This window comes from Thalassophryne amazonica, chromosome 2, assembly GCF_902500255.1.
Source record: "Thalassophryne amazonica chromosome 2, fThaAma1.1, whole genome shotgun sequence".
Classification (NCBI taxonomy): domain Eukaryota; kingdom Metazoa; phylum Chordata; class Actinopteri; order Batrachoidiformes; family Batrachoididae; genus Thalassophryne; species Thalassophryne amazonica.
Window position 1 is genome coordinate 109,673,618 of NC_047104.1, and position 24,773 is coordinate 109,698,390.

General features: G+C 41.2%; 2 protein-coding genes across 4 annotated transcripts in view; both read left to right on the plus strand.

Moving 5' to 3' along the window:
- Nucleotides 1-712, plus strand: part of golm2 (golgi membrane protein 2) — a 94,476-nt gene extending 93,764 nt beyond the window's left edge. For both annotated transcript variants that reach the window (XM_034191702.1, XM_034191695.1), the window contains one exon: nucleotides 1-712. In XM_034191702.1, the coding sequence (XP_034047593.1) occupies nucleotides 1-77 (77 nt within the window). In that variant the 3' untranslated portion in view covers nucleotides 78-712.
- Nucleotides 713-1,148: 436 nt separating this feature from the next.
- Nucleotides 1,149-24,773, plus strand: part of LOC117529017 (CTD small phosphatase-like protein 2) — a 40,287-nt gene continuing 16,662 nt past the window's right edge. Inside the window, exons 1-5 of one of the 2 annotated variants that reach the window (XM_034191718.1) lie at nucleotides 1,149-1,320; nucleotides 9,964-10,158; nucleotides 15,569-15,707; nucleotides 15,794-15,943; nucleotides 20,630-20,866. In XM_034191718.1, coding sequence (XP_034047609.1) covers nucleotides 9,991-10,158; nucleotides 15,569-15,707; nucleotides 15,794-15,943; nucleotides 20,630-20,866 — 694 coding nt within the window. In that variant the 5' untranslated portion in view covers nucleotides 1,149-1,320; nucleotides 9,964-9,990. The remainder of the gene's footprint in view (nucleotides 1,321-9,963; nucleotides 10,159-15,568; nucleotides 15,708-15,793; nucleotides 15,944-20,629; nucleotides 20,867-24,773) is intronic. The other variant, XM_034191713.1, reaches the window with a different exon arrangement.

The window sequence follows — 24,773 nt, forward strand, 5'->3', positions numbered from 1 at the left end:
ATGATGACGATCGTGAAATGCAGGGAGAGAGACTTGCGGATTATGGGAAACGGCACCAAGCCATCGACATTCTCTGAACTTGTACATCTACAACTGTATTTAAAACTTTGACTCTTTCTGGGTGAAATACATTTTCGGTGTTTAACACTTTATAAGGTGCATCTTCTTTGTCATGGACTGTCATGGGAAAATGACATCGCAGCTAAGACCGTATATGAATTAACAGAATACATGGAAATGTTTTGAGCTGCTGCTGATTTGCTCGTTGTAAAATTTTGACGATTTGGACAAATTGACCTTTGACTTGTGTTCTTTGGATTCTGTTTGAAATAGTTTTTAAAAGAGCCATGTTGACAGATGTCTTAATGTCAACCTGTTTTTTTGTTGGTTTTTTTTTGAGTCAGGTTTCTTTTCAGGTTACTCTTATAAACAAACTTGTGACTTGGCTGTCAAAGGGACTGGGCATTTGAGACTTCTGGCATGGATATCCGTCCATCTTGGAACTGCTGTGGTGACCCAGGGGAAGAAAAGGAGAAGCCGAAGGGACTTACTTTTACAGGGATAACCTTTTTTTTTTTTTGGTGTTTATAACTGTGCATCACAAATGCCAAGGACCTCCCTTGTTGCCTATTAAATCAATTTGTTTTATTTGTGAGAGGGACTCAGAAGTGGTCCTCATCATTATTATTAATGATGCCATTGCATGCATTTTTTTAAATCAATCAATTGAGCAAATATACTGATGTTTAAGCAATACTTAAACCAACTGGTCGTAGCTTCCACAGTGTGCAGACTTTCCCAGCACATCGTGTAGAACTGGCTTACATACTTCCAACATGTCTTGCACATAATAATGTAGTTAAAATGTTTTTTGTTTAGATTTTTTTTTTCCGTCACTTACACCGAGGAAACTTTATTTCTTCACCTCCAGGGAATCCCGTGGTCATGACGTCACTTCTGTTTGTTGATCCAGGGAAAAAGAAAAAAAAATGAATTTCTCATGGAAAGGCACACTGAATGTAATTTTCTTTTATTAAAGGAGATGCTTGGTGTCATTTGTCGGCTGTGGTGTTTACTGCGGAGCGGAGCGTGGCCGGTGGTTGTGAGCGGTAAGGGGGTGTGTCTGTGTCTCATACGGGTATCTGCTGAGGACAGTGAGCAGAGGCGGGAAATGGCGCCTGGCAACACGGTGTGTCATTTCGGAGACAACCCGTGAGCGAACCCGCACACGTTTGGTCTGATCGCGTCAATAATCTTGCGCTCGTGCTGTGATGGTCGGTCGATCTTCAGCCGTCTCCAGATACTGCGGATCGCTGTAAAGTAAGTCGACATCGCTGGTCAGCGTTGTTCGTGCATTTGTATCTTGTAACGTGCGGTCAGTCTGATTAATGTTGGACATCACCCCCCTTTTTTTTTTTCCTCCCCCTTGCTTGTTTTTGTACGTGCTGTGACCAGTAGCAGCAGCAGTGTCCCAAAGAAGCGAGACCCGTTTGATGCTTAGTTGCGTTAAAGCGACTTTGCTAGCTGCACGGCTAAAGCCAGTGGAAACACGGCCTTCCACGGATGTGGCTAATTCCTGGATCGCTCAGTAGTCTCAGCCAGTTAAAACTTGTTTCACCTCCATTTAACTTTGCGACGAATGTCTGTGTCTGTTGACGGCACCTCATAACTATAAACGTCAAGTTAAGTAGAATGTTTTAACTTGCGTTGAGGCTAAACTAACATTCCACAACTGACAACTTTAAGGCTACATTAGCTGTCCAATGTTAAATCTTTTTTTTTAATTTGTCGTTAGCATCACGCCATTGTGGCACTAAGAAAATTATATCGTCACACTGATAGCAACCGTTGGCATTAATTGTATGTTTTAGTAACACGCTAAACATACATAGGTTTGACGCTAACATTAGCCGCTTTATTGAGCTAACGACCGATGTGTTTCGCTGCCAGACGTTGTCCTTTAATAATTTGACGAGCCAATTTCTCACATTTTGACAGCTGGAGTTAAGCAGATAGACTTTTGTTTGGATTTTATTTTTTCCTTTGTATTTTAAACACTGACACGCTTAGTTAACTACTTGCTGGCTAACGTTAGCTTTGTCGAATAAATTGTCGGCAAACTGACGTTAAATAAATAAATGTCGACTAGTTACTAGCAATTACTGTAATAGATTGTTTGACAAAGTGACACTGCTTTAGAAGAGAGAAGAGTTAAAACAGCAAGTTGTCTTAGCTGCTTGATCAATTAGCTTGATGGGGTGACAGTTACGAAGACGTCAACGAGTGCAGCTTTTCCGCAAAAAAAAAAAAAAAAAAACCGTGGACTGGTTGAACTAATTATAAAATTATTTCGTATCCTACATGTTGTGGAATCACAGCTTTGTGATGGATTTAAAACCTATCTCGTGGCCTGGCTGAACTGTGTTGCCATGGCTAGCCTGTTCAGTCAGCCACAGTGGGATGGATGGATGCATGTTCTTATTTCCCGCTCACTTGCTCCAACATGATCCTGGGTTAGTTGTGATTGCTCGGGGAGGTGAACATTTTACGTTGCGGTGTTGACGGCCCGTGCGAGGTATTACCATACTGTCAACATAGGCTATTTAGTTTGTAGCATCAGAATATGGACCACAATGGAAATTAGTGTTTTTATTGTCACCCGTGTATTCTTAGATTCTGTATATACTTAGGTATGTGCGTTGAATTATACTAAATAAATTTAATTCCATAACATGAAGTCCTGAAAACATCACAACGAGCTAAAATTGCAGCATGGTTGCTTAGTGGTTAGCACTGTTGCCTCACAGCAAGGAGGTTATGGTATCGATTCCCACCTGTGGCCTCAATGCTCAGCGTGGTGCTCTCGTTGGAGCGACATCGCTGCTATTTTGGCATTGTGGGGTAGCTCGTCAGAGTACTTTCTCTCGACCCAGTTTCCAGTTGGCTGCAAAATATTATGTAACTCTAGCGATACGCTCCTAAACTTTCACAACACCCAATGCAAGAAAATTGGTTATGTATCATTGCAGTAGTGTATGTTTAACACATATGATTATGAGTGGTGAAGTCATGAAAATTTTCCTGGTGAAAATGAAATCAACGCAAATGCCTACCTGTGGGCAACATGCACAATGTCTCTTCCCAGATAGATCTTTCAGTGCAGCTTCTTGTTCTGACTTTAACACAAAGTTAACACCCAAGTTTTTCATCGCCAACTATAAATGGCAATCAATCCATTCCAATCATATATTTCTGAACTCTTCCACATCAAACTCTGTCAGTGTTTAATGTGCTTGAGCGATAATATGTGACGTTGCTCCAAAACTTTCTGTTTTGTAAATATTTATTATGGCCACTCTAATGGATAACCATTTTAAAAAAAATGAATGAGTTCATTATTTGTCAGAAAAATGACATGTTAATGCATATACAAATCCTGTGCTTACTACAACCTTTAATCATGAAGTCTAAAATGGAGTGAGTAGCTACAGTGCATCTGGAAAGTTTCAGAGTGCTTCACTTTTTCCAAATTTTATGTTACAGCCTTATTCCAACCCCCCCCCCCCCCCCCCCCCCAAAAAAAATACCACTCACAGCACTCCATAATGGCAACACAGTTTTTTTTTTTTTTTTGCAAATTTATTGAAAATAAAAACCTAAGAAGTCACATGTACATACATATTCGCACTGTTGTTCAATACTTTGTTGATGCACCTTTGGCAGCAATAGGGCAGCGCAGTCTCTTTGGGACCCCTGTGTGATATCGCAGGATTTGACCACTTCCGGGGGACAGCCTGCTGTTGCGAGATAGAAACACAGCATTATTTCTAACGGAAAAATGGTACACTTTGTTTTTTGGCTGCAATCACAGAAGCAGTTGGGTGATTCTTTAACTATGGCCACTATTGGCCTTGTAAATGTAATTTCCACCACACCATTGCCTTACAACAGGGGTGGGCAATCATGTGCCATGAAGGGCCGAAACACTGCAGATTTTCCTTATGACCAGTCACCTCACCAGGTGATTTCATTAATGATCACTTGTCTCAGCAGGTGATTTCATTGATGATCAGGTGTTTATGTTCAGGGGAGAAGCTCATCAGCAATCCACCTGCTGAGGTGATTGGTTGCAAGGAAAACCTGCAGTGTCTCGGCCCCCGCCGCCCACCCCTGCCTTACAATATAAAGCGCCTTGGGGCAACTGTTTGTTGTGATTTGGCGCTATATACATGTGCCCTGATGTCACTGTTTATCTCCATAGAAACTACCCAAACAATCTTTCATACAAACTGTTTAGGGACATTACAGTGTTGTGGTGGAAATTACGGCAATAGTGTGGGACAACTACATTTTGTTTAAAAAAAATCACAACAATTGTATGACATTGAATACCCCAATTATGTTTTGATTATTTTACTGATATTTTATTCAGAGATATTTTAAAACATTAGAAAAAACGTTTCTTTACCATTCATTTCTATCATTGAAGATCAAAAGTCTGGGTTTGGGACAAGCACAAAACGGCAATATTTGCATATAATGATGCTGAAAAAAGGTGAAAAAGTCATCATAGACTACTAGAACAAATTAACACACTTTCATTGTAAAGATAACTACAAAAGTGTGAAAATTCCCCTTTTTTCTGTTTTTCATACAATATGATCAAAGGACATAAGTGCCCGTAATCTAAGAATCACCCAGTGGCAAAAAGTGCAGGGTTTTTTTTTTTTTTTTTTGGTTCCCAGTGGAGAAGGGAAGACGAGGCAAATGAGAGAGGTCGTGTCGGTAAGTGTTAGCCTACACACCTAGCCAGAATAGCGAGCCAGAGTCCTGGTGGATCCGAACTACTTTCATTTACAGATGATGGAGGCCAGTGTGCTCATTGGGACCTACAAAGCAGCGGAAATATTTCTGTATCCTTCCCCAGATTTGTGCCTTGAGACAATCCTGTCTCGGAGGTCTACAGACAATTCCTTTGACTTCATGCTTGGTTTGTGCTCTGACATGTACTATCAACTGTGGGACCTTATATGTAGACAGGTATGTGCCTTTCTAAATCATAGTAGAGAAGCTTGACTCTTCAACTGGACTGGGTTGCTTGACGTGAGGATGTTTCGCTTCAAATCGCAGACGCTTCCTCAGCTAAAATTCTTGCTCTGGTGGTCTGACTTCTGTCTTGACTCTTGTAGAGAAGAATAATCAAGAAGTCACAAAAGCTGGAGTTTTAAAACTAACCAGACCCCTTCTACCGAGAGGCAGACTGCTATAGGCTAGTGACTAAACAATAGCTCTAATTAGCACCCTCCTAATGACAGGGCAGCTGTCCCTCTCCTGATGGCTCCCTTGACGACTCTGCTGATGACGTGAATGACTCATTACCATGAACAAAAGACTGAAACTGCTTTGATCTGAGTACCCCATTGTAAACAGGGGATAAAGCGTGTCTGAGACCCCCTCCCCGGTTAAGGCTGGGTTTCAAACGTTTCACAAAGAATGCCTCCTTGACCCCTCTCTCAAACCATTTCTTCTCTCTGGCTAAGATTTCAACTTCCTTGTCCTCAAACGTGTGGGTAGTGTCTTTAAGGTGGAGATGAACTGCAGACTGAGGTCCACTGGCACCCTCTCTGCGGTGCTGGTATAGCCTTTTGTGTAAAGGTTGCTTAGTCTCACCTATGTAGTGTTCGTTACAGTTTTCCTGACATCTGATAGAATACACTACACTGCTCTGTTTGTAACTAGGGATCCTGTCCTTAGGGTGAACTAATTTCTGTCTCAAGGTGTTAACCGGTTTAAAGTAAACTGGGATTTTGTGCTGTCTGAAGATCCTCTGTAGTTTTTCCCCTACTCCTGCTAAATAAGGGAGAGACACTCCTCTTCTTCTTGTCTCTATCTCCTATCTGGTCTCTTTGTTCTCTGGGACTTCTGCACTTTGTCCAGGGACCATCGTGGGTACCCACATACTGTGAGGGCTTTCTGGACAAGTTGTTGTTCTTTAGCCCTTCCCTCTGCAGTTGTGGGGACCTGTAGGGCTCTGTGTTGAAGCGTCCTGATCACCCCGAGCTTGTGTTCAAGGGGGTGGTTTGAGCCAAAGAGCAGATATTGGTCAGTGTGAGTTGGTTTTCTGTAAACCCCTGTCTGGAGCTGCCTGTTCTCTCCAATCGTAACATCACAGTCCAAGAAGGGTAAATGGTTGTTTCTGGCATCCTCACGTGTGAACTTGATATTGGCGTCCACTGAGTTGATGTGTTCTGTAAAGTCCTCAACTTCCTGTTGCTTGATTTTAACCCATGTGTCGTCAACATATCTGAACCAGTGACTGGGAGAGATGCCCGTGAAAGACGTCAAGGCTGTCTTGTCCACTCGCTCCATATACATATTGGCCACAATGGGGGATACCGGAGACCCCATCGCACAACTATGAATCTGCCTGTAGTAATTCCCCCTAAACAGGAAATATGTGGTGTTAAGACAGATCTCCAAGAGCTGGCAGATGTGGTCTGGTGTGAGTTTGGACACATCCTCCAGCAGTCTCTGCCTCACAGCTGAGACGGCCTCAGCGGTGGGGATGCAGGTGAACAACGAAGTCACATCAAATGACACGATTGTTTCATCTGCCTCCAGCTGCAGGTCCTTGATCTTGACCTGCAGCTGGAGGCAGATGAAACAATGCTTGAGCTGCTGCCCCCGCGACCCGACTCCGGATAAAGCGGAAGAAAATGGATGGATGGATGGAAGTGGGTTGGGATTGAGGGGGGTGTTAATTCTTAGATACATTCCAATGCGGACAATTATGAATCGATTTGCAAATGTTAATTGAGTTGTAGGCCTAGACGTTAATTGAGCTGCTAGCCACACAACTACTAGCCACCATTTATGAGAATGTTTCACCTTCATTATTATCCCCCCAGTATGAAATATGGGGGATGTAGTGATCAGCATGTCTGTCTATCCATCTGTCTGTCCCCCCATCTGTCTGGTTTCGCTTGTTAGTGATATCTCAAGAACCAGTTGACCAATTTCATTCATATTTAGCATAAGGGTGTGCTTGGGGGATCCCCCAATACCAGTTGATTACGGTGACCTTGGGCTCAATTTTGATGTCACGGCGAGATAGTCAAGATTTTGTCATTGCCACCATAAGGCAATGACAATACTAAGTTATAAGCCCTGTCCAGACGGAAACAGATTTAAGTTTATCTGCTTAAGTCTTGTATTGGAATTTCATCTGTACTGAAACGCCATTTTCAGTGGTGGAAAATGATACTTTGTGAAAACTGCTCCCAGAGTGGATAAATATGAAAATGCTGACTTGGGAATTTTATCTTAACAAGCAATATGCAGTTTTCCTGAAATGTGGTCATGGCCCCACCTGTGTAATGAATAATGAATCACAATGAATAACTACTTTACTGTCATTAACATACTACTTTTTTTTTCTTGTCTTGGTAGATAAATACTGGGGTTTATTTTTGTTGCTAGCAGGGTGCTGAAGAGATGAGATGGTTGAGGTGAAAGCTAATCATGAATAAATGGATTCTTGTGACAAAAAATAAAATGATAGCAGAGAAGGCTTTCAGCTTTTAAAATGTTATTTTAAGAGGTCATTTGATTTTTTTTTTTTTTTTTTTTTGATTTTTTGCTTCAACACTTACTTTGACAGTGTAAACGTATGCTTCAATTGAAACTGAATTGAGACAGGGAGCGAGAGGATTTAATTTTTACTCTAACGGTTGCTTTGACAATGTAAGTTGTATGTAAAAGTTTGGGCACCCCTGATGATTTCCATGATTTTCCTTTATGAATCATTGGTTCTTTGGATCAGCAATTTCATGTAAATATATAGCAGACAAGCACAGTGAAATTTGAGAAGTGAAATTAAGTTTCTAGGATTTACTGAAAGTGTGCAAAAAATGTTTAAACAAAATTAGGCAGGTGCATATAGTTGGGCACCCCAACAGAAAAATACATCAATATTTAGTAGATCCTGCTTTTGCAGAAATAACAGACTCTAAACGCTTCCTATAGCTTCCAGTGAGAGTCTGGATTCTGGTTGAAGGTATTTTGGACCATTCTTTTTTACAAAACATCTCCAGTTCATTCAGGTTTGTTGGTTTCTGAGCATGGACAGCCCAATTAAAATCACACCACAGATTTTCAATAATGTTCAGGTCAGGGGACTGAGATGGTCATTCCAGAACATTGTATTTGTTCCTCTGCATGAATGTCTGAGTAGATTTTGAGCAGTGTTTAGGGTTGTTGTCTTGTTGAAAGATCCAGCCCCAGCGCAACTTCAGCTTTGTCACTGATTCTTGAACATTGTTCTCAAGAATTGGCTGATATTGGCTGGAATCCACGTGAGCCTCAAGTTTAACAAGATTGCCAGTACCTGCACTGGCCACACAGCCCCACAGTATGATGGAAACGCCTCCAAATTTTACTGTAGGTAGCAAGTGTTTTTCTTGGAATGCTGTGTTCTTCTTCAGCCATGCATACCGCCCCTTATGTCCAAATAACTCAATTTTAGTTTCATCAGTCCACTGCACCTTATTCCAAAATGAAGCTGGCTTGTCCAAATGCGCTTTAGCATACCTCAAGCGACTGTTTGTGGTGTGTACGAAGAAAAGGCTTCCTCTGCATTATAGCATCTCCTTGTGCAACGTGTGCTGTATAGTTGAACGATGCACAGACACTATCTGCAGCAAGAGCATGTTGAAGGTCTTTGGAGCAGGTCTGTGGGTTGACGATGACTGTTCTCACCATCCTTCGCTTCAGCTTATCTAAAATATTTCTTGGCCTGCCACTTCGTGCCTTAACTAGTACTGTGCCTGTGGTCTTCCATTTCCTCACAGTGGAAACTGACAGCTGAAATCTCTGAGATAGCTTTTTGTATCCTTCCCCTAACCATGATGTTGAACATCTTTGTTTTCAGGTCACTTGAGAGTTGTTTAGCGGCTCCCATGTTGCCACTCATTAGAAGAGATGCAAAGGGGAGAAACATTTGTAAATGGCAACCTTAAATACACTTTCTTATGATCAGATTCACCTGTGTAAGAAGGTCAAGGGTCAGTGAGCTTACCAAACCAATTTTGTGTTCCAATAATTAGTGCTAAATGTATTCAAATCAATAAAATGACAAGAGTGCCCAAATTTATGCACCTGCCCAATTTTGTTTAAATAACTATTGCACACTTTCTGTAAATATGAGAAACTTCATTTCACTTCTCAAATATCAGTGTGTTCATCTGCTATATGATATATTTAACTGAATTTCTGATCTAGACAACCAATGATTTATAAAGGAAAATCATGGAAATTATCAGGGGAAATACGTATAAAGCAGACGCCTTGAAGGACACTAACAGCATGCAAGCAGAGGGTGCTGTTGCTTGTCTACGGTTCCTTGCATGTTCAGAATATGCCCAGACACATTTTCAGCCAGCTGTTGTTAAAGTCTGTGGGTTTTATCATTTATACTTTAGAAAATTTTAGAACATTTACGACTTTAAAATGAAGAATATATTCTCATTCAATTAAGTAACACAAAGAAAACTTTCTTAGTATGGACAGTTTTCCAGGTAGTACTCGTATATTATCTCTATTCAAACCTCAGTTCTGTATTTCTTTAGCTGAGTAGTATATGTGTGTAATGTCTCAGGTAGTTTTTATACTGAGGGGTAAAGCTGTAGCTGCCATGATCCACTCTGGTGGAAGTGAAATAGGATCTTGAATACATCCAGATGTTTGGTAACACTGTAAGCTAGTTTTACTCTACCACTGGTGCAAGCATTTAGCCATTTTACAGGAGTTTAAAATTCCCAGTATGTCTAGTTTGCATGTTTGCTGTTTGTTTATATCTGTATGTCTGTTTCTGTAACATTTTGGGCAGTTCCTTACAATGTACCCTTCTTTATGGTGCTTAATAGTTTCTCTCTCGCCCCACCCCCCACCCCCAACCAATTCCAGATAGCCTTACATGCGACTGCTAAAACAATGAGGCTGAGAATGCGTAAAGCGTCTCAGCAGCCAAACCCCAGTCTGGCAGTCCGCCCATCCCGAACCAAGAGGAGGCATTCAGAAATAGAAGAGGACACGCCCACTAGTGGTGGGAGGGGATTGTTTTCCACAATCAAGAACTTTATCAGCGGAAATACCGTCAAGGTAACTACCTGTATCATCCTATATAAACAGCCACACTTTTGAATTGTGTTCAATGTAAATTTTAGCACTGGGTTTCAGTTATGTATTAGAACACCGAGTTTTCTCAGATTTTCTGTGGCACTTCGTTTTTTTTAGTGCTGTGTTCTGCACTTTGTTCTTGATATCTGAGATAAATGCAGTGATTCTTTGCATAGTTTATCATTTCCGAAGAATCTCATGGAATGTTGCAGCCTGTCTGAGAGCTTGGACGTGGTTCTAATTTTAGCTACTGGATTGCAGAGTTGGTGTGCAGGAATAGGATATTTTTAACAAGTGGAAAATTTAACTGCTAAAAGAATATTTTCCCCATACAGTGATAATGGTGATGTTACTGTCAATCTGTATTTCTCTCTGCATTCCCCCACTGAAGATGATTTCAGAGCAATACTTTGGTTAGTTTTGTGTGTTTTAGTTCTTGTCTCATTTATATTTACACAAACTCTCTTTTTGCATGTGATCATATGAAAGAGTGAGAAATATCAGTAACTCCTATGACTGTTTTTTCCAACTCTCAAACCTTTAGAATAAAGAAATTGTCTTATAATGTAAATGCTTCAAAGCTGTGTGTTGAAAAATCCCTGCTGTTTGCTTAACATCAGTCATTAAGTTTCATACTGAGCAGGCTAGTATCATTAATATTTATGTATTAGTTTCCAACCAAATATACAAGACTTCCCAAATTAAAATACAAGACAGTACAATGCAACACAAAACTATAATTTAAAAAGGATCAATAAAAGTAAATTTAATAAAGACAAAACTGAAGCATTAAGAAAAAAAAATTGCACTTATTGTAAACAACCAAGAATAGAAGTCTCAGTATAATATTCCACAGCATTGTTGCACAAGCTGAAAACGCCACCTGCTTTACTGCCTCCCCTTTGCTTCACACACTCGGGCAGCCCCCTTTGTGGTTGCAGGGCATGTCCCAGTACATATGGCTAAACTAACACAACAATATTAGATGGTGCACGGCTATTGACAATCCGATGTCTTCAACAAAATTTTAAAATCTGTCCTCGGGTGAACAGGCAGCCATCGCAAAGAAGCCAATACTGGAGTAATATGATACATTTTTTGAGTTCCATTTGAGATTTGAGCAGCCATATTTTGAATACTCTGTAAACATTGAAAACTTGTGTGGTAAACCAGAACATATGTTATAATAATCAATTCTGGAAGACACAATGGCGATGTTTCAGCATTAGCCATAGGCAGAATAGGTCTAGTTCTTTCAATATTGCATAAAGGGAAAAGAGTAGTCTTGGTCACCTCTCTAATATGCAAGTCAAATGACAACAATGGATCAAAAATCACCCTAAAATTTTTAATTTTCTGTGTAATGAATCACACAGCCACCCAGGAACAAGGTGATAAAGATGTATGTCTACAGTGACCAATAACAATCATCTGTCTTCTCTGAATTCAGAAGTAAAAAGTAGAATTCACATTTGCACTGCAGCTAGACATCCCTGTATTTGTGCCACATGAGGCATTACTTCCAACAACTGGCAAATACAGTGAGGAAAATAAGTATTTGAACACCCTGCAGTTTTGCAAGTTCTCCCACTTAGAAATCATGGAGGGGTCTGAAATTATCATCTTAGGTGCATGTCCACTGTGAGTGACATAATCTAAAAAAAATCCGGAAATCACAATGTATGATTTTTTTTTTTTAAATAATTTATTTGTATGTTATTGCTCCAAATAAGTATTTGAACACCTGTGAAAATCAGTGTTAATATTTGGTACAGTAGCCTTTGTTTGCAATTACAGAGGTCAAACATTTCCTGTAGTTTTTCACCAAGTTTGCACACACTGCAGCAAGGATTTTGGTCCACTCCTCCATACAGATCTTCTCTAGATCTTTCAGGTTTGGAGTTTCAGCTCCCTCCAAAGATTTTCTATTGAGTTCAGGTCTGGAGACTGGCCAGGCCACTCCAGGACCTTGAAATGCTTCTTACAGAGCCCCTCCTTAGTTGCCCTGGCTGTGTGTTTGGGGTCATTGTCATGCTGGAAGACCCAGCCATGACCCATCTTCAATGCTCTTATTGAGGGAAGGAGGTTGTTTGCCAAAATCTCGCAATACATGACCCCATCCATCCTCCCTTCAATACGGTGCAGTTGTCCCGTCCCCTTTGCAGAAGACCATCCCCAGAGTATGATGTTTCCACCCCCATGCTTCACGGTTGGGATGGTTTTCTTGGGTTGTTCTCATCCTCTAAACATGGTAAGTGGAGTTGATTCCAAAAAGCTCTATTCTGGTCTCATCTGACCACATGATCTTCTCCCATGCCTCCTCTGGATTATCCAGATGGTCACTGGTGAACTTCAAACAGGCCTGGTCATGTGCTGGCTTGAGCAGGGGGACCTTGCTGCCCTGCAGGATTTTAAACCATGACAGCATCATGTGTTACTAATGTAATCTTTGTGACTGTGGTCCCAGCTCTCTTCAGGTCATTGACCAGGTCCTCCTGTGTAGTTCTGAGCTTTTTCAGAATCATCCTTACCCCACAAAAACGCCGGTCACAACCCACCATGCGTTTTTGTTTTGTTCGCCGTACATTTTCTGCAGATGCCACGGCCATTACGTTTTTGTGAAAACTTTCGGAGGCAGTAGCAAGAGGAGGGAGGGAGTACGTTCAACGCACGTCTCTAGGAGTGTAACGATAAAGAGAGTTGACAATAAAGCAGTGTGTGTGGGGGGGGGGGGGGGGGGGTCTTCTTTTCTTTTGATGTGTGTGTTACGAGCGGGACCGGAACGGCAGGTGTTTTTCGGCGTCGACGATGCATAAACATGTCCAGCCTGCAGCGGTCAGTTGTACGAGTGTTTACTTGCCTCGAAAAGTTACAGCTAGTTATCAGACTGAAGCTGTGGAGTGTCTGTGTTGCTGAAGTTTGGAAATCAAGTTCAAGTGAGAAGCTGCGTCGTGCATGCAAGTCTGTCAGCCTCCCCACATCAGTTAGTGAAAAGTCACACAAGGTGTGAAACACTGATAGAGGAATATATTCACTACACACTTGATTACCAGCTTTTTAAAATTTAACTTAATTAATTTAATTTTAAACTTAATTCACTTAATTTATATATGTGTATCACAATCTTCAAGATCTGATACCTACAATTTAATTCCATAGTATGTGGTGAGTAGCCTACTGCCTCCGTACGGATTTGGTTAATTCAATAGTAATTGAATGAAAATGTGGTGCTTTGAATCCGTACTGAGGCAGTACTCACAACGTGCGTCAGCTGTACTGCTGGTGAATCCGCAGCCTGACCGCAGCGAAAGTTCTGCATGCACTAAAACCTCTACAGTGTGTCTGAGTGCTCCTAAATTCGTACTGAGGCAGTACTTACGACGTACGGATCTCCAAATGTAGCCCACGTTTTTGCAAGTAGACTGCACGCACGTGCAACTACGGCGGGTTGTGACCACGGCTAAAGTGAGATCTTGCATGGAATCCCAGTCCGAGGGAGGTTGACAGTCATCTTGTGTTTCTTCCACTTTCTAATAAATAATCATAACAGTTGTTGTCTTCTACCAAACTGCTTGCCTGTTGTCCTGCAGTCCATCCCAGCCTTGTGCAGGTCTACAGTTTTGTCCCTGGTGTCCTTAGACAGCTCTTTGGTCTTGGCTGTGGTGGACAGGTTGGAGTGTGATTGATTGAGTGTGTGAACAGGTGTCTTTTATACAGGTAACAAGTTCATACAGGTGCAATTAATACAGGTAAAGAGTGCAGAATAAGAGGGCTTCTTAAAGAAAAATTAACAGGTCTGTGTGAGCCAGAATTGTTGCTGGTTGGTAGGTGTTCAAATACTTATTTGCAGCAGTAACATACAAATAAATTATTAAAAAATCATACATTGTGATTTCCGGATTTTATTTATTTTTTTTTTTGATTATGTCTCTCACAGTGGACATGCACCTAAGATGAAAATTTCAGACCCCTCCATGATTTCTAAGTGGGAGAACTTGCAAAACCGCAGGGTGTTCAAATACTTATTTCCCCACTGTACATCTGCAGGGCTTCAGCATAACAGCAAATGTCAATCTATGGGTATGTATAATTTGACCAAGAGGTGCTACATAAAGAGGGGAAAAAAGCAGTGAATCCAGAAAACAACCTTGAGGTACTCCATATTTTCTGTGGAAATTTCTCTTATGTAAGAAACCAACTGAAATTGACTTGACAAATAACATCATAGCCATGCCACCTGACCTGAGATGCCAGAAGAATTTTCAGTTCTTTCCATCAAAATACAGTGACCAACTATAAAATTTTACATTTAGATCCAGGTACAGCAACACCAAAGTGGAATCTGCATTCAAAACCAGCAACAAATCTTCACCATTTCAGTGAGTGCATCATCTACGAGTATTAACTGATGGAAACTAAACGCAAATTGCAAAGATGCTAAAAGATCATTCTGTGACAAATTTGCATTTGGTTCTGCACCAAAACTTTCACGAAAATCAAAAAATTGGAATTAGGACAAATTTGCTGGCAGTTTGGATCTAAAATGAGTTTTTTAAGGTGAGGTCTTATCAGTGTAGATTTAAAGATGACAGGAACACTTTTACCTGTGCTAGTGAAAGAGCTTTGGAGTAGAAAACTGTAGTATAATGTGAGGTTGACCTTAAAAACATTTGAAAAACAAGGGGGAGGGTCATAGAGAGTCAGTGCAGAAGGTTCTTGGTTCAAACATCACCCCTGCCACATTTCTCTGTTTAATGTGGAGTTGCGCCTGGAAGGGCATCGGCATAAAACCTGTTCCAATTCAACATGCAGGTCCTCTTTGGATCTGCTGTAGCGACACAAAGTGAGAAAACAAGGGAGCAGCCGAAGGGTCTTACTTGGAGTCATGGGGCTGCAACTACCAATTATTTTCTTTAGTCGTTTAGTTATTAGGTCTATACATTCAGAAATGGTGAAATCTGTCAATTATTCAGAGCCCAAGGTTCAAATGTCTTTTGTCCACAGCCCAGAGATATTCGGCTTCAGATAGGCATGAAGCAGCTGGTAAAATAAACCATAAAATATTCACATTTAAGAAGCTGAAATCAAAGAATATACGTAGACTTTTTATGACTTATAATGATTAATTGATGATCAGAATCGTTGTTGATTCATTTTTTTTAAATCTATTGATAATTGAATAGTCATTGCAGCTCTTAATTGCACCATGTCTACGTGGTACAGTTTTCAAATTACATAGTGATATTGTCTGTTGTGTGAAATGAGGGTTAGTTTTGCTTGTGAGCCACAGCTGTTTACAGTGGCACAAGCAACATCTGGGACTCCCTTTCAGGGCCTTCAGTGTTCTGTTTTGTAAATGTGGCCCCTTGTCATTTTGGCACATGTTATTAAGGTACAGCAGGAGAGCCCAGCTAAGAAGACACGCCTCCACTGTGACGTGGACAACAGCCTCATCACCTCTACACCCTCAAATACCAATAAATCCTGCAGGACTATCACTAGGGTCAGCAGAAGAGGCTCCATCAATGGACGTGAGTCATCTATGATGTAAAATACTCTTCTTTACTTCTCACACATTTCTGACAACATTACAAACCCTGTTAACCCCGCTGTACAGAAACGACCAATCATGACAGGAGTAAAGAGAAGCCTAATGGCAGCCTGGAGGAGACGACAGCTGTTGAGGTGACCACCAGCCCTCCTCGAACTACTCTTCTTGGGACCATTTTCTCCCCTGTTTTTAATTTCTTCTCACCAGCTAAAAATGGTACGCATACTCTAAGTTCTCATGAATAGAAACCCAGTTCATATGATCACAGTTCTTCTCCAGAGAATTTGTTGAGATGGGGTCCCATCCCCTCCATCCAGCTGACCAGTGTCAGACCAGGGTGTTTGTAAAATTATGGCAATGAAATGGTGCATTTTCAAGAACTACTATATGATGCTATTTCAGTCTGTCAAAATTCTCATAAACCACGTAGTACAAGAGAAAAATCTTACATTGACTGAGATTTTTTTTTATTACATCCTTTGTATTGTAATTGTTTTAATGTCTTTAATCTTTTAAATATAGTGATTTAATAATGCTTTCAGTATGCAATTTCATATACAGCCTGGAATTACACTTGGATGGGTAATGCTGCTGTGAGCCTCTGTACTAAAGTTGAGTTGACTTGAATTGCTACACGTGATCCAGCAGGGGGCGGTAAAACGTCTATATATTAAAATCGTGTGTGCGTGCGTGACTTACTATTACTTAGTGTTACTTACTTGTACTTACTATTTGGTAAGTACATAATATAATTGTAAATACTTTAAAAATACATGGATGACCCACGAAAGTGATTATTTCCATTGTGGTCCATTTATCAAATGACAAAATAGAGTAATAATAAAATAATAATAGTACTGATAATAATAATAATAATAGTGTGTGTATATGACGACAAGAACCTAAAGAATTTAGGAATACAGTAAGACAGAAAATTAACATAAAAAAATTACATAATTAACAGGAAACAAAGGGGTTGAGTAATTCTTCTGAAAACTGTTGAGGTCTAAGGTTCTAAAAACATTCTGGAATCACACACCATTCCCACTCATTATAAAACTGCACAATTTGTTACTACCTTTGAAAAATGCCATTTACCTACTTTATAAACACTACCCAATGTACAACCAGTGGATCCCCATGGGCAATGCGCTAGTGTGTGTGTGTGTGTGTGTGTGTGTGTGTGTGTGTGTGTGTGTGTGTGTGTGTATATATATATATATATATATATATATATATATATATAGTCTGTTAGAAAAGTATCAGACCTTTTTATTTTTTGCAAAAACCTGATGGATTTGAATCGCGTGTGCTTGCATGAGCAAACCTTGAACCTTCAAGGCATGCATGAACTTTTTCACGCCTGTCGATTGCATCATTTTCTGCTAAGCAGCCTTTGTGTAGGACATTTGTGTGGGACGTTTGTGTGGGACTTTCAACCATTAATAACAACAAATAAGGGAAACCCGAAAGTGCTATTTGACACTATAAATTCTTTAGTGTCTAACACTGCTCCTGCTGCCCCTGTGCTCTCTGAAGCCGATAGTAATGATTTTTTAACTTTCTTTATTGTGAAAGTGCAGGATATAAAAGACCAAATAAACTGGCCTTCATTTTCCGGCCTTTTTCAGAGCGAGCCACCTGCACAGATGTGGTCAACCTTCGACCCTGTGCATCTGGAAGACATTGTGGCATTGTCATCCAAAATGAGGCTGACCTCTAACTCAGTCGACATTATCCCTTCGAAACTTCTCCTTAATATTCTTGACTATATTGGCCCATGGGTCACTGAATTGTTCAATTTTTCCCTTTCAACTGGTGTATTTCCCGCCCACTTCAAACATGCGGTGATCGAACCAAGACTCAAGAAGCCTGACATGGACCAAGCAGAGTATAAAAGCTACCGCCCAATATCTAAGCTTCCCTTTTTATCTAAATTACTGGAAAAACTGGTAGCCAAACAACTGACATCCTTCCTTGAGACACATAACATCTATGACAAATTCCAGTCAGGTTTTCGATAACACCACTCTACTGAGACTGCACTGTTAAGTGTGTCTAGTGACATCATGGTGTCTACTCATGCTGGGAGGTGTACTGTGATGGTCCTCTTAGACCTGTCCTCTGCCTTTGACACGGTCGACCACACCATCATGGTCAATAGGCTGCGAGATCTGGTGGGGATGTCGGGCTCTGTGCTGAAGTGATTTACCTCCTATTTGATAAACAGGAGTTTTAGCGTTTTAGTAAATCATGTTAGGTCTGAGTCAGCTCACCTGCAGTGTGGCGTACCACAAGGCTCGGTGCTGGGGCCACTCTTGTTTCTTTTATATATTCTTCCCCTTGGGCAGATAATTCAGCGTTTCAGTGATGTGTCCTATCATCTGTATGCTGATGACATACAACTATATTGCTCTTTTAAAACTACGGAACTTGGGAAACTGAACTCTTTAATGAACTGCCTGTCACAGGTGAAGCAGTGGCTGAATGGAAATAGTCTTCAGTTGAACTCTGAGAAAACTGAGATACTTGTTGTTGCCCCTGATGATGCCATTCCCAGCATCAAGTAGCAGCTGGGTGATCTGGGCTCGTCAGTTAAGACAAGTCTGCGGAATCTCGGAGTTATCTTTGATGAAGTAATGTCTCTTTCTGAGCATTGTAATAAATTAATTAGAAATTGTTTTTTCACTTGCGGAATATTGCCAAGCTGCGACAGGTGGTATCTTGCTATGAGCTGGAGACAATCATCCACACCTTCATCTCCTCACGATTGGACTACTGTAACAGCCTGTTTAATTGCCTTAATAGAAAAGACCTTAACCGGCTACAGTACGTCCAAAACTCTGCTGTGAGGCTGTTGACTCGTACAAACAGGAGAGCTCATATTACCCCTGTCCTAAAGTCTCTCCATTGGCTCCCAGTTGAGTCCAGACTCACTTTTAAAATCTTGGTCCTGACGTTCCGAGCCCTTCATGGTCAGGCTCCCGGATATATTAAAGATCTGATTCAGCCTTATACCTCTGCCCGTAGTCTCAGGTCTTCAGGCCAGAACCTGCTGATGGTTCCTAGGACCTGCTTTAAAACCCGAGGTGACAGATCTTTTAAAGCCACAGCTCCTTGTCTCTGGAAAGAACTGCCACTTTCCTTGCGTTCCCTGGAATGTGCTGAGACTTTTAAGAAGCATTTGAAGACTTCTCTTTAATAAGGCTTTTCAGAACTGATAAATCGTTAATCTTGTCCTTTGTTTTATGTATGTTTTTATTATTGCATTTTAACCTGTGAAGCGCTTTGTGACCTATGTCTGTGAAAGGCGCTATATAAATAAAATTTACTTACTTACTTAACATTTGTGTTGTGCGCTCGGCGGATTTTCATTTCAAGGAAAAAGATGGAACGACTGCAGCAGCGCCGCATCAGATTTTGCCAGAAACTGGGCGACAGCCAGGTGGAAACGATTCGGATGATTCAGACGGCTTTCGGTGACTTTTCAGTCGTGTGACTATCCGAGAAATTGTGGATATAATGTGGATTATCGAAAATTGTGGATAAACATGGTGGGCATGTCACAGCATGCCCTGTGAGACTTCAGCACGGAGGCGCTTTTGCTGCGCCGTCAGAAGCAGCATGAATTTCACAGCCACTCTTTTCATGGCCAAATCTTCTGTGTTCTACAGTGGAAATCTTCTACAGTGGAATGTACTGAAAAAGTGCTGATGTCCACCTCTTCCGCAACTTTTCGGATAGTCACACGACGCTCCCACATCACCACAGCGTTCACTTTGGAAATGATCTGGTCATTTCAGCATGTTGATGGCCGACCAGAGTGTGGCTCGCTCTCCACCATTGTGCGGACGTCTTTAAACTGGTTGTACCGCTCCTTAATCTGTGTGATGCCCACAGGATCATCACCGAAAGCCGTCTGAATCATCCGAATGGTTGCCACCTGGCTGTCACCCAGTTTCTGGCAAAATGTGATGCGACGCTGCTCCAGTCGTTCTGTCTTTTTCCTTGAAATGAAAATCCGCCGAGCGCACAACACATGTCCCACACAAAGGCTGCTTACCAGGAAATGACGCAATCGACAGGCGTGAAAAAGTTCACTCATGCGCACGAAGGTTCAAGGTTTGCTCATGCAAGCACACATGATTAATATCCATCAGGTTATATGACTCACTTCTATGTAGTTCAGAACTGTTGCAGTTAAACTAGGAAATTTCAGAGAAATAGTAATTGGAAATTATTGTAGTTATTAAAATACATTAATCCTCAAACTGTTATTATTATGTGCAAAAAAAGCCTTTTAAGGGTGGATGATTACCCTCGACTTCTGACACGATGATGAGACAAACTTATTTATGTGGAAAGCACTACTTCACTGTCCTGAAAGAAAATTATATCAGATGCGCAATCTGTCTGAAACACTTGTCTTTGAAGCGAAGGCCAGTGACATGTTTTTAAAACTGAGACCGGTGCAAAAACATGAGGTAGCATTGACTGATGGAGAGCTGCTGTCAGCACCATGTTTATGAAATGGAGCAAGACTGATGCACACTATTGATGATCTGTGTGAATAAAATAGACTTGTATTTAAACCGAAGGGGAGGTTAACTTACACTGTGGCTCTACTGTATATTTGGAACAGCGCTACCTGCCTGTTCCTTCTGCTGACTGTGCATTTTAAATTAAGCAAGAGGGAATGTGCTATTTGACTCTGGTCTAATTTATCCATAATGATCATTAAAAAAAATTGCCTTGATCTGTGTGATTCTGATGACTTTAATCAGATCGGGGCATCCCTGTGTGATAGAATGCATAGAATAGAATGCATTTCCAATGTAGTGAGGAGACTTGGGACTTCATGCAGCTTAAATGGTTTTTGTGTGCATTTATGTTTCTGCTCAGCCTCTTGTGGCTCAGATTCTCCAGACCAGGCAGTGGAGGTTAAGGAGATCGTCAAGCAGCTGGACATGGAGCAAGCTGTGGAGACTGAAACACCCACACAGGAGCTCTGCACCACCGCTAATCTCTACTCCAGTGTGTCCCAGCTCCCACTGTTGCGGCCTCCTCTCATCTCTGAGGCATCTCCCACAGCAGAGGAAGAAGAGCTCGATGCTGATGCTGATCTCCCACCTCTCACAGGTAGATGGTGGTGCAGAAAATGATCTGAAGCCTCACACACTGTGCATGTTGAGAAGTAGTAGGGATGACAGCTGCTGTGTCAAAAGAAAGAAGCGAGCATCAAGATGAAATATTTTTTCCATTGCATGAATATAAAAAAAAATTATTTGTTTGTATATTATGCCTACAATAGATTCTTGTCATTTGACATTTTATTAATTTATAAACAAGAGAAAAGGGACTTGCACTTTGGTGTGCGTCAGTGGTCCTTTGAGATCAAGAGGTTTCAAACAGTCCAACACAAACTTTAAATACCAATCCAATCCAAGAGATGAAATTTATCAGCTTTGTTAATATTAATATCTCTCACGGTCTTAAAATGACAATGTGCAATGTCCGTGCATTGACTTCTGCATTTACAAACTGCCGTCTGCTTTCCTCGGTCCAACAAAAATATCGCAAAAGAAATTTGTCGAGCTCTTCATCCGACAGCAATTCTACTTCATTTAGAGAGATCCCAGCGAATCCTGCAAATTCCTCCAGGCGGCTCACGGCGTACTGGATTTGTTTTTTGTGTGTGTTTACAAGAATGAACACCGTCAGTAAGCTTGTTCAAATCGTCATCTGTCACCAAAACAAAATCCACATTTGTTTTTAAACTAACCGCCGTTGCCATGTTTATAACGTTAAGGTGATCATGGTGTGCATTGGTACAAAATGTATGGAACCAAAATTATATGGTAAATGGAACAAAATGATAAATGAACAATATCATGTGACATACAAACCACCAGTCAAATGATAAGGATCTATTTAGACAATATACTGTATAATCAAAGCCACTGTGTACTTATTTCAAAGGGTTCAGTCACATGTGAAAGCTATCCAGTTATTTAACCAGTAAGTATTTTTGAAATTTTGTCTCTTCTGTCTTCAGCCAGATCAGAGCATTGAAATTTAAATTCTTAAAATATTGTTCAAAACAAATGCAGAGGTGTATGTTCAGACCTGAGATGAAAAACACTGATTATTTACATATTTCATTACTTAATAACAAGATTCTGATGCAGTCTTGTGGACGTATGATGGCCTTTAAAGGAGTTTCATCTGTTGCTTTGGATAATATGAGGCCACTGCTCTGTCAGGTCAGGCACTATAGAACCATATCCACCATACTACACTCAACAAAAATATAAACGCAACACTTTTGGTTTTGCTCCCATTTTGTATGAGATGAACTCAAAGATCTAAAACTTTTTCCACATACACAATATCACCATTTCCCTCAAATATTGTTCACAAACCAGTCTAAATCTGTGATAGTGAGCACTTCTCCTTTGCTGAGATAATCCATCCCACCTCACAGGTGTGCCATACCAAGATGCTGATTAGACACCATGATTAGTGCACAGGTGTGCCTTAGACTGTCCACAATAAAAGGCCACTCTGAAAGGTGCAGTTTTGTTTTATTGGGGGGGGATACCAGTCAGTATCTGTTGGGACCACCATTTGCCTCATGCAGTGCAACACATCTCCTTCGCATAGAGTTGATCAGGTTGTCAACTGTGGCCTGTGGAATGTTGGTCCACTCCTCTTCAATGGCTGTGCGAAGTTGCTGGATATTGGCAGGAACTGGTGCACGCTGTCGTATACACCGGTCCAGAGCATCCCAAACATGCTCAATGGGTGACATGTCCGGTGAGTATGCCGGCCATGCAAGAACTGGGACATTTTCAACTTCCAAGAATTGTGTACAGATCCTTGCAACATGGGGCCGTGCATTATCCTGCTGCAACATGAGGTGATGTTCTTGGATGTATGGCACAACAATGGGCCTCAGGATCTCGTCATGGTATCTCTGTGCATTCAAAATGCCATCAATAAAATGCACCTGTGTTCTTCGTCCATAACAGACGCCTGCCCATACCATAACCCCACCGCCACCATGGGCCACTCGATCCACAACATTGACATCAGAAAACCGCTCACCCACATGACGCCACACACGCTGTCTGCCATCTGCCCTGGACAGTGTGAACCGGGATTCATCCGTGAAGAGAACACCTCTCCAACGTGCCAAACGCCAGCGAATGTGAGCATTTCCCCACTCAAGTCGGTTACGACGACGAACTGGAGTCAGGTCGAGACCCCGATGAGGACGAGGAGCATGCAGATGAGCTTCCCTGAGACGGTTTCTGACAGTTTGTGCAGACATTCTTTGGTTATGCAAACCGATTGCTTCAGCAGCTGTCCGAGTGGCTGGTCTCAGACGATCTTGGAGGTGAACATGCTGGATGTGGAGGTCCTGGGCTGTTGTGGTTACACGTGGTCTGCGGTTGTGAGGCTGGTTGGATGTACTGCCAAATTCTCTGAAACGCCTTTGGAGACAGCTTATGGTAGAGAAATGAACATTCAATACACGAGCAACAGCTCTGGTTGACATTCCTGCTGTCAGCATGCCAATTGCACGCGCCCTCAAATCTTGCGACATCTGTGGCATTGTGCTGTGTGATAAAACTGCACCTTTCAGAGTGGCCTTTTATTGTGGGCAGTCTAAGGCACACCTGTGCACTAATCATGGTGTCTAATCAGCATCTTGGTATGGCACACCTGTGAGGTGGGATGGATTATCTCAGCAAAGGAGAAGTGCTCACTATCACAGATTTAGACTGGTTTGTGAACAATATTTGAGGGAAATGGTGATATTGTGTATGTGGAAAAAGTTTTAGATCTTTGAGTTCAACTCATACAAAATGGGAGCGAAACCAAAAGTGTTGCATTTATATTTTTGTTGAGTGTATAAAACTGTCTTGGATTTTGGTCAGCAATTTGTACTTCCCCATTTCATGAAAGTAGCCATCTCTCTGCTGTAACCAGGTGATACATGAGCAGTCCCTTTGCCTTTTCCAGTAACCTGGGCCCTCAACACTAAGGAATCTGTATGCTGGATCGAGCTTTGGGATGCACGCCACACAGCAATAGTGTTGGAGTTAGCGTCCACTCATAACTGTTCATTTGATACATTACAGCAGTACCCAAAGATCCTTGGGAGAGACTTGGTACCAATGGGGTCCAATGAGGTTGAAAATTTAAGCTAAAAATTGGCCATTCTAGGGGTACCCAAAGGGGAAAAGCCAGGTACAACAGCCCAAGTCCCTTCATAATGTCCAGAAGGCTGGGGAAGTTTGTTGAGTGGGCAATTTTATTCTGGGTTAGCCAGTACATGGCCCTCAGTGAGGCAGCCTATTTCTTATGAGTAGTTTGTATTTTATGTTTTATTCTTTTACTTCTGTTTTTAATTATGTATTTGAATTTTTTTTATTTATTTATTTTATTTTTTATGTTGAACTGTTCTGTGTGAGGCACCTTGAGATGGCTTTTGTTGTAATTTGGCGCTTTATAAGCTGATTAAATTGAAATTGAACAACATTTTATTGAGTCTTAAATAAATATGAAATCGGTTACTGGATCCTTAAACTCTACATGGTGGATCCTTGATCTCTGGACATAAACAGAAATAAAATGTTAGTTTTTGTCAAAAGCATTTCCTTTCAGACATTATTATTGGCATGAATGTCTTTCCATATCTGAGCTGAGCTCTACAGCTCGCTGCACTCCACGTCAGGTTCATAAAGAATGCAGGACATCTCATTTTGCGAGGAAAAAACGTTTTAGTCGATTGTCTGTATTGCAACATTTGTAAAGAGGTGTCATTTTATTTAAAGCGGCAATTCGTTTTGAAGTTATTAATTCCGAGTGGACAGCGTTTGGAGCTGTGCCAAAGGAATGGAGGACGATTCTCGTTTGTTGACTGCAACAAGACATGAGTCCCAGATAGCGACTTTAATACACACAAAAGTGACTCATGATATTTTAATGGCTTTGAGAGGGGTTAAGAAGCGGGCTTACCACTTCTGAAGAGCAACGA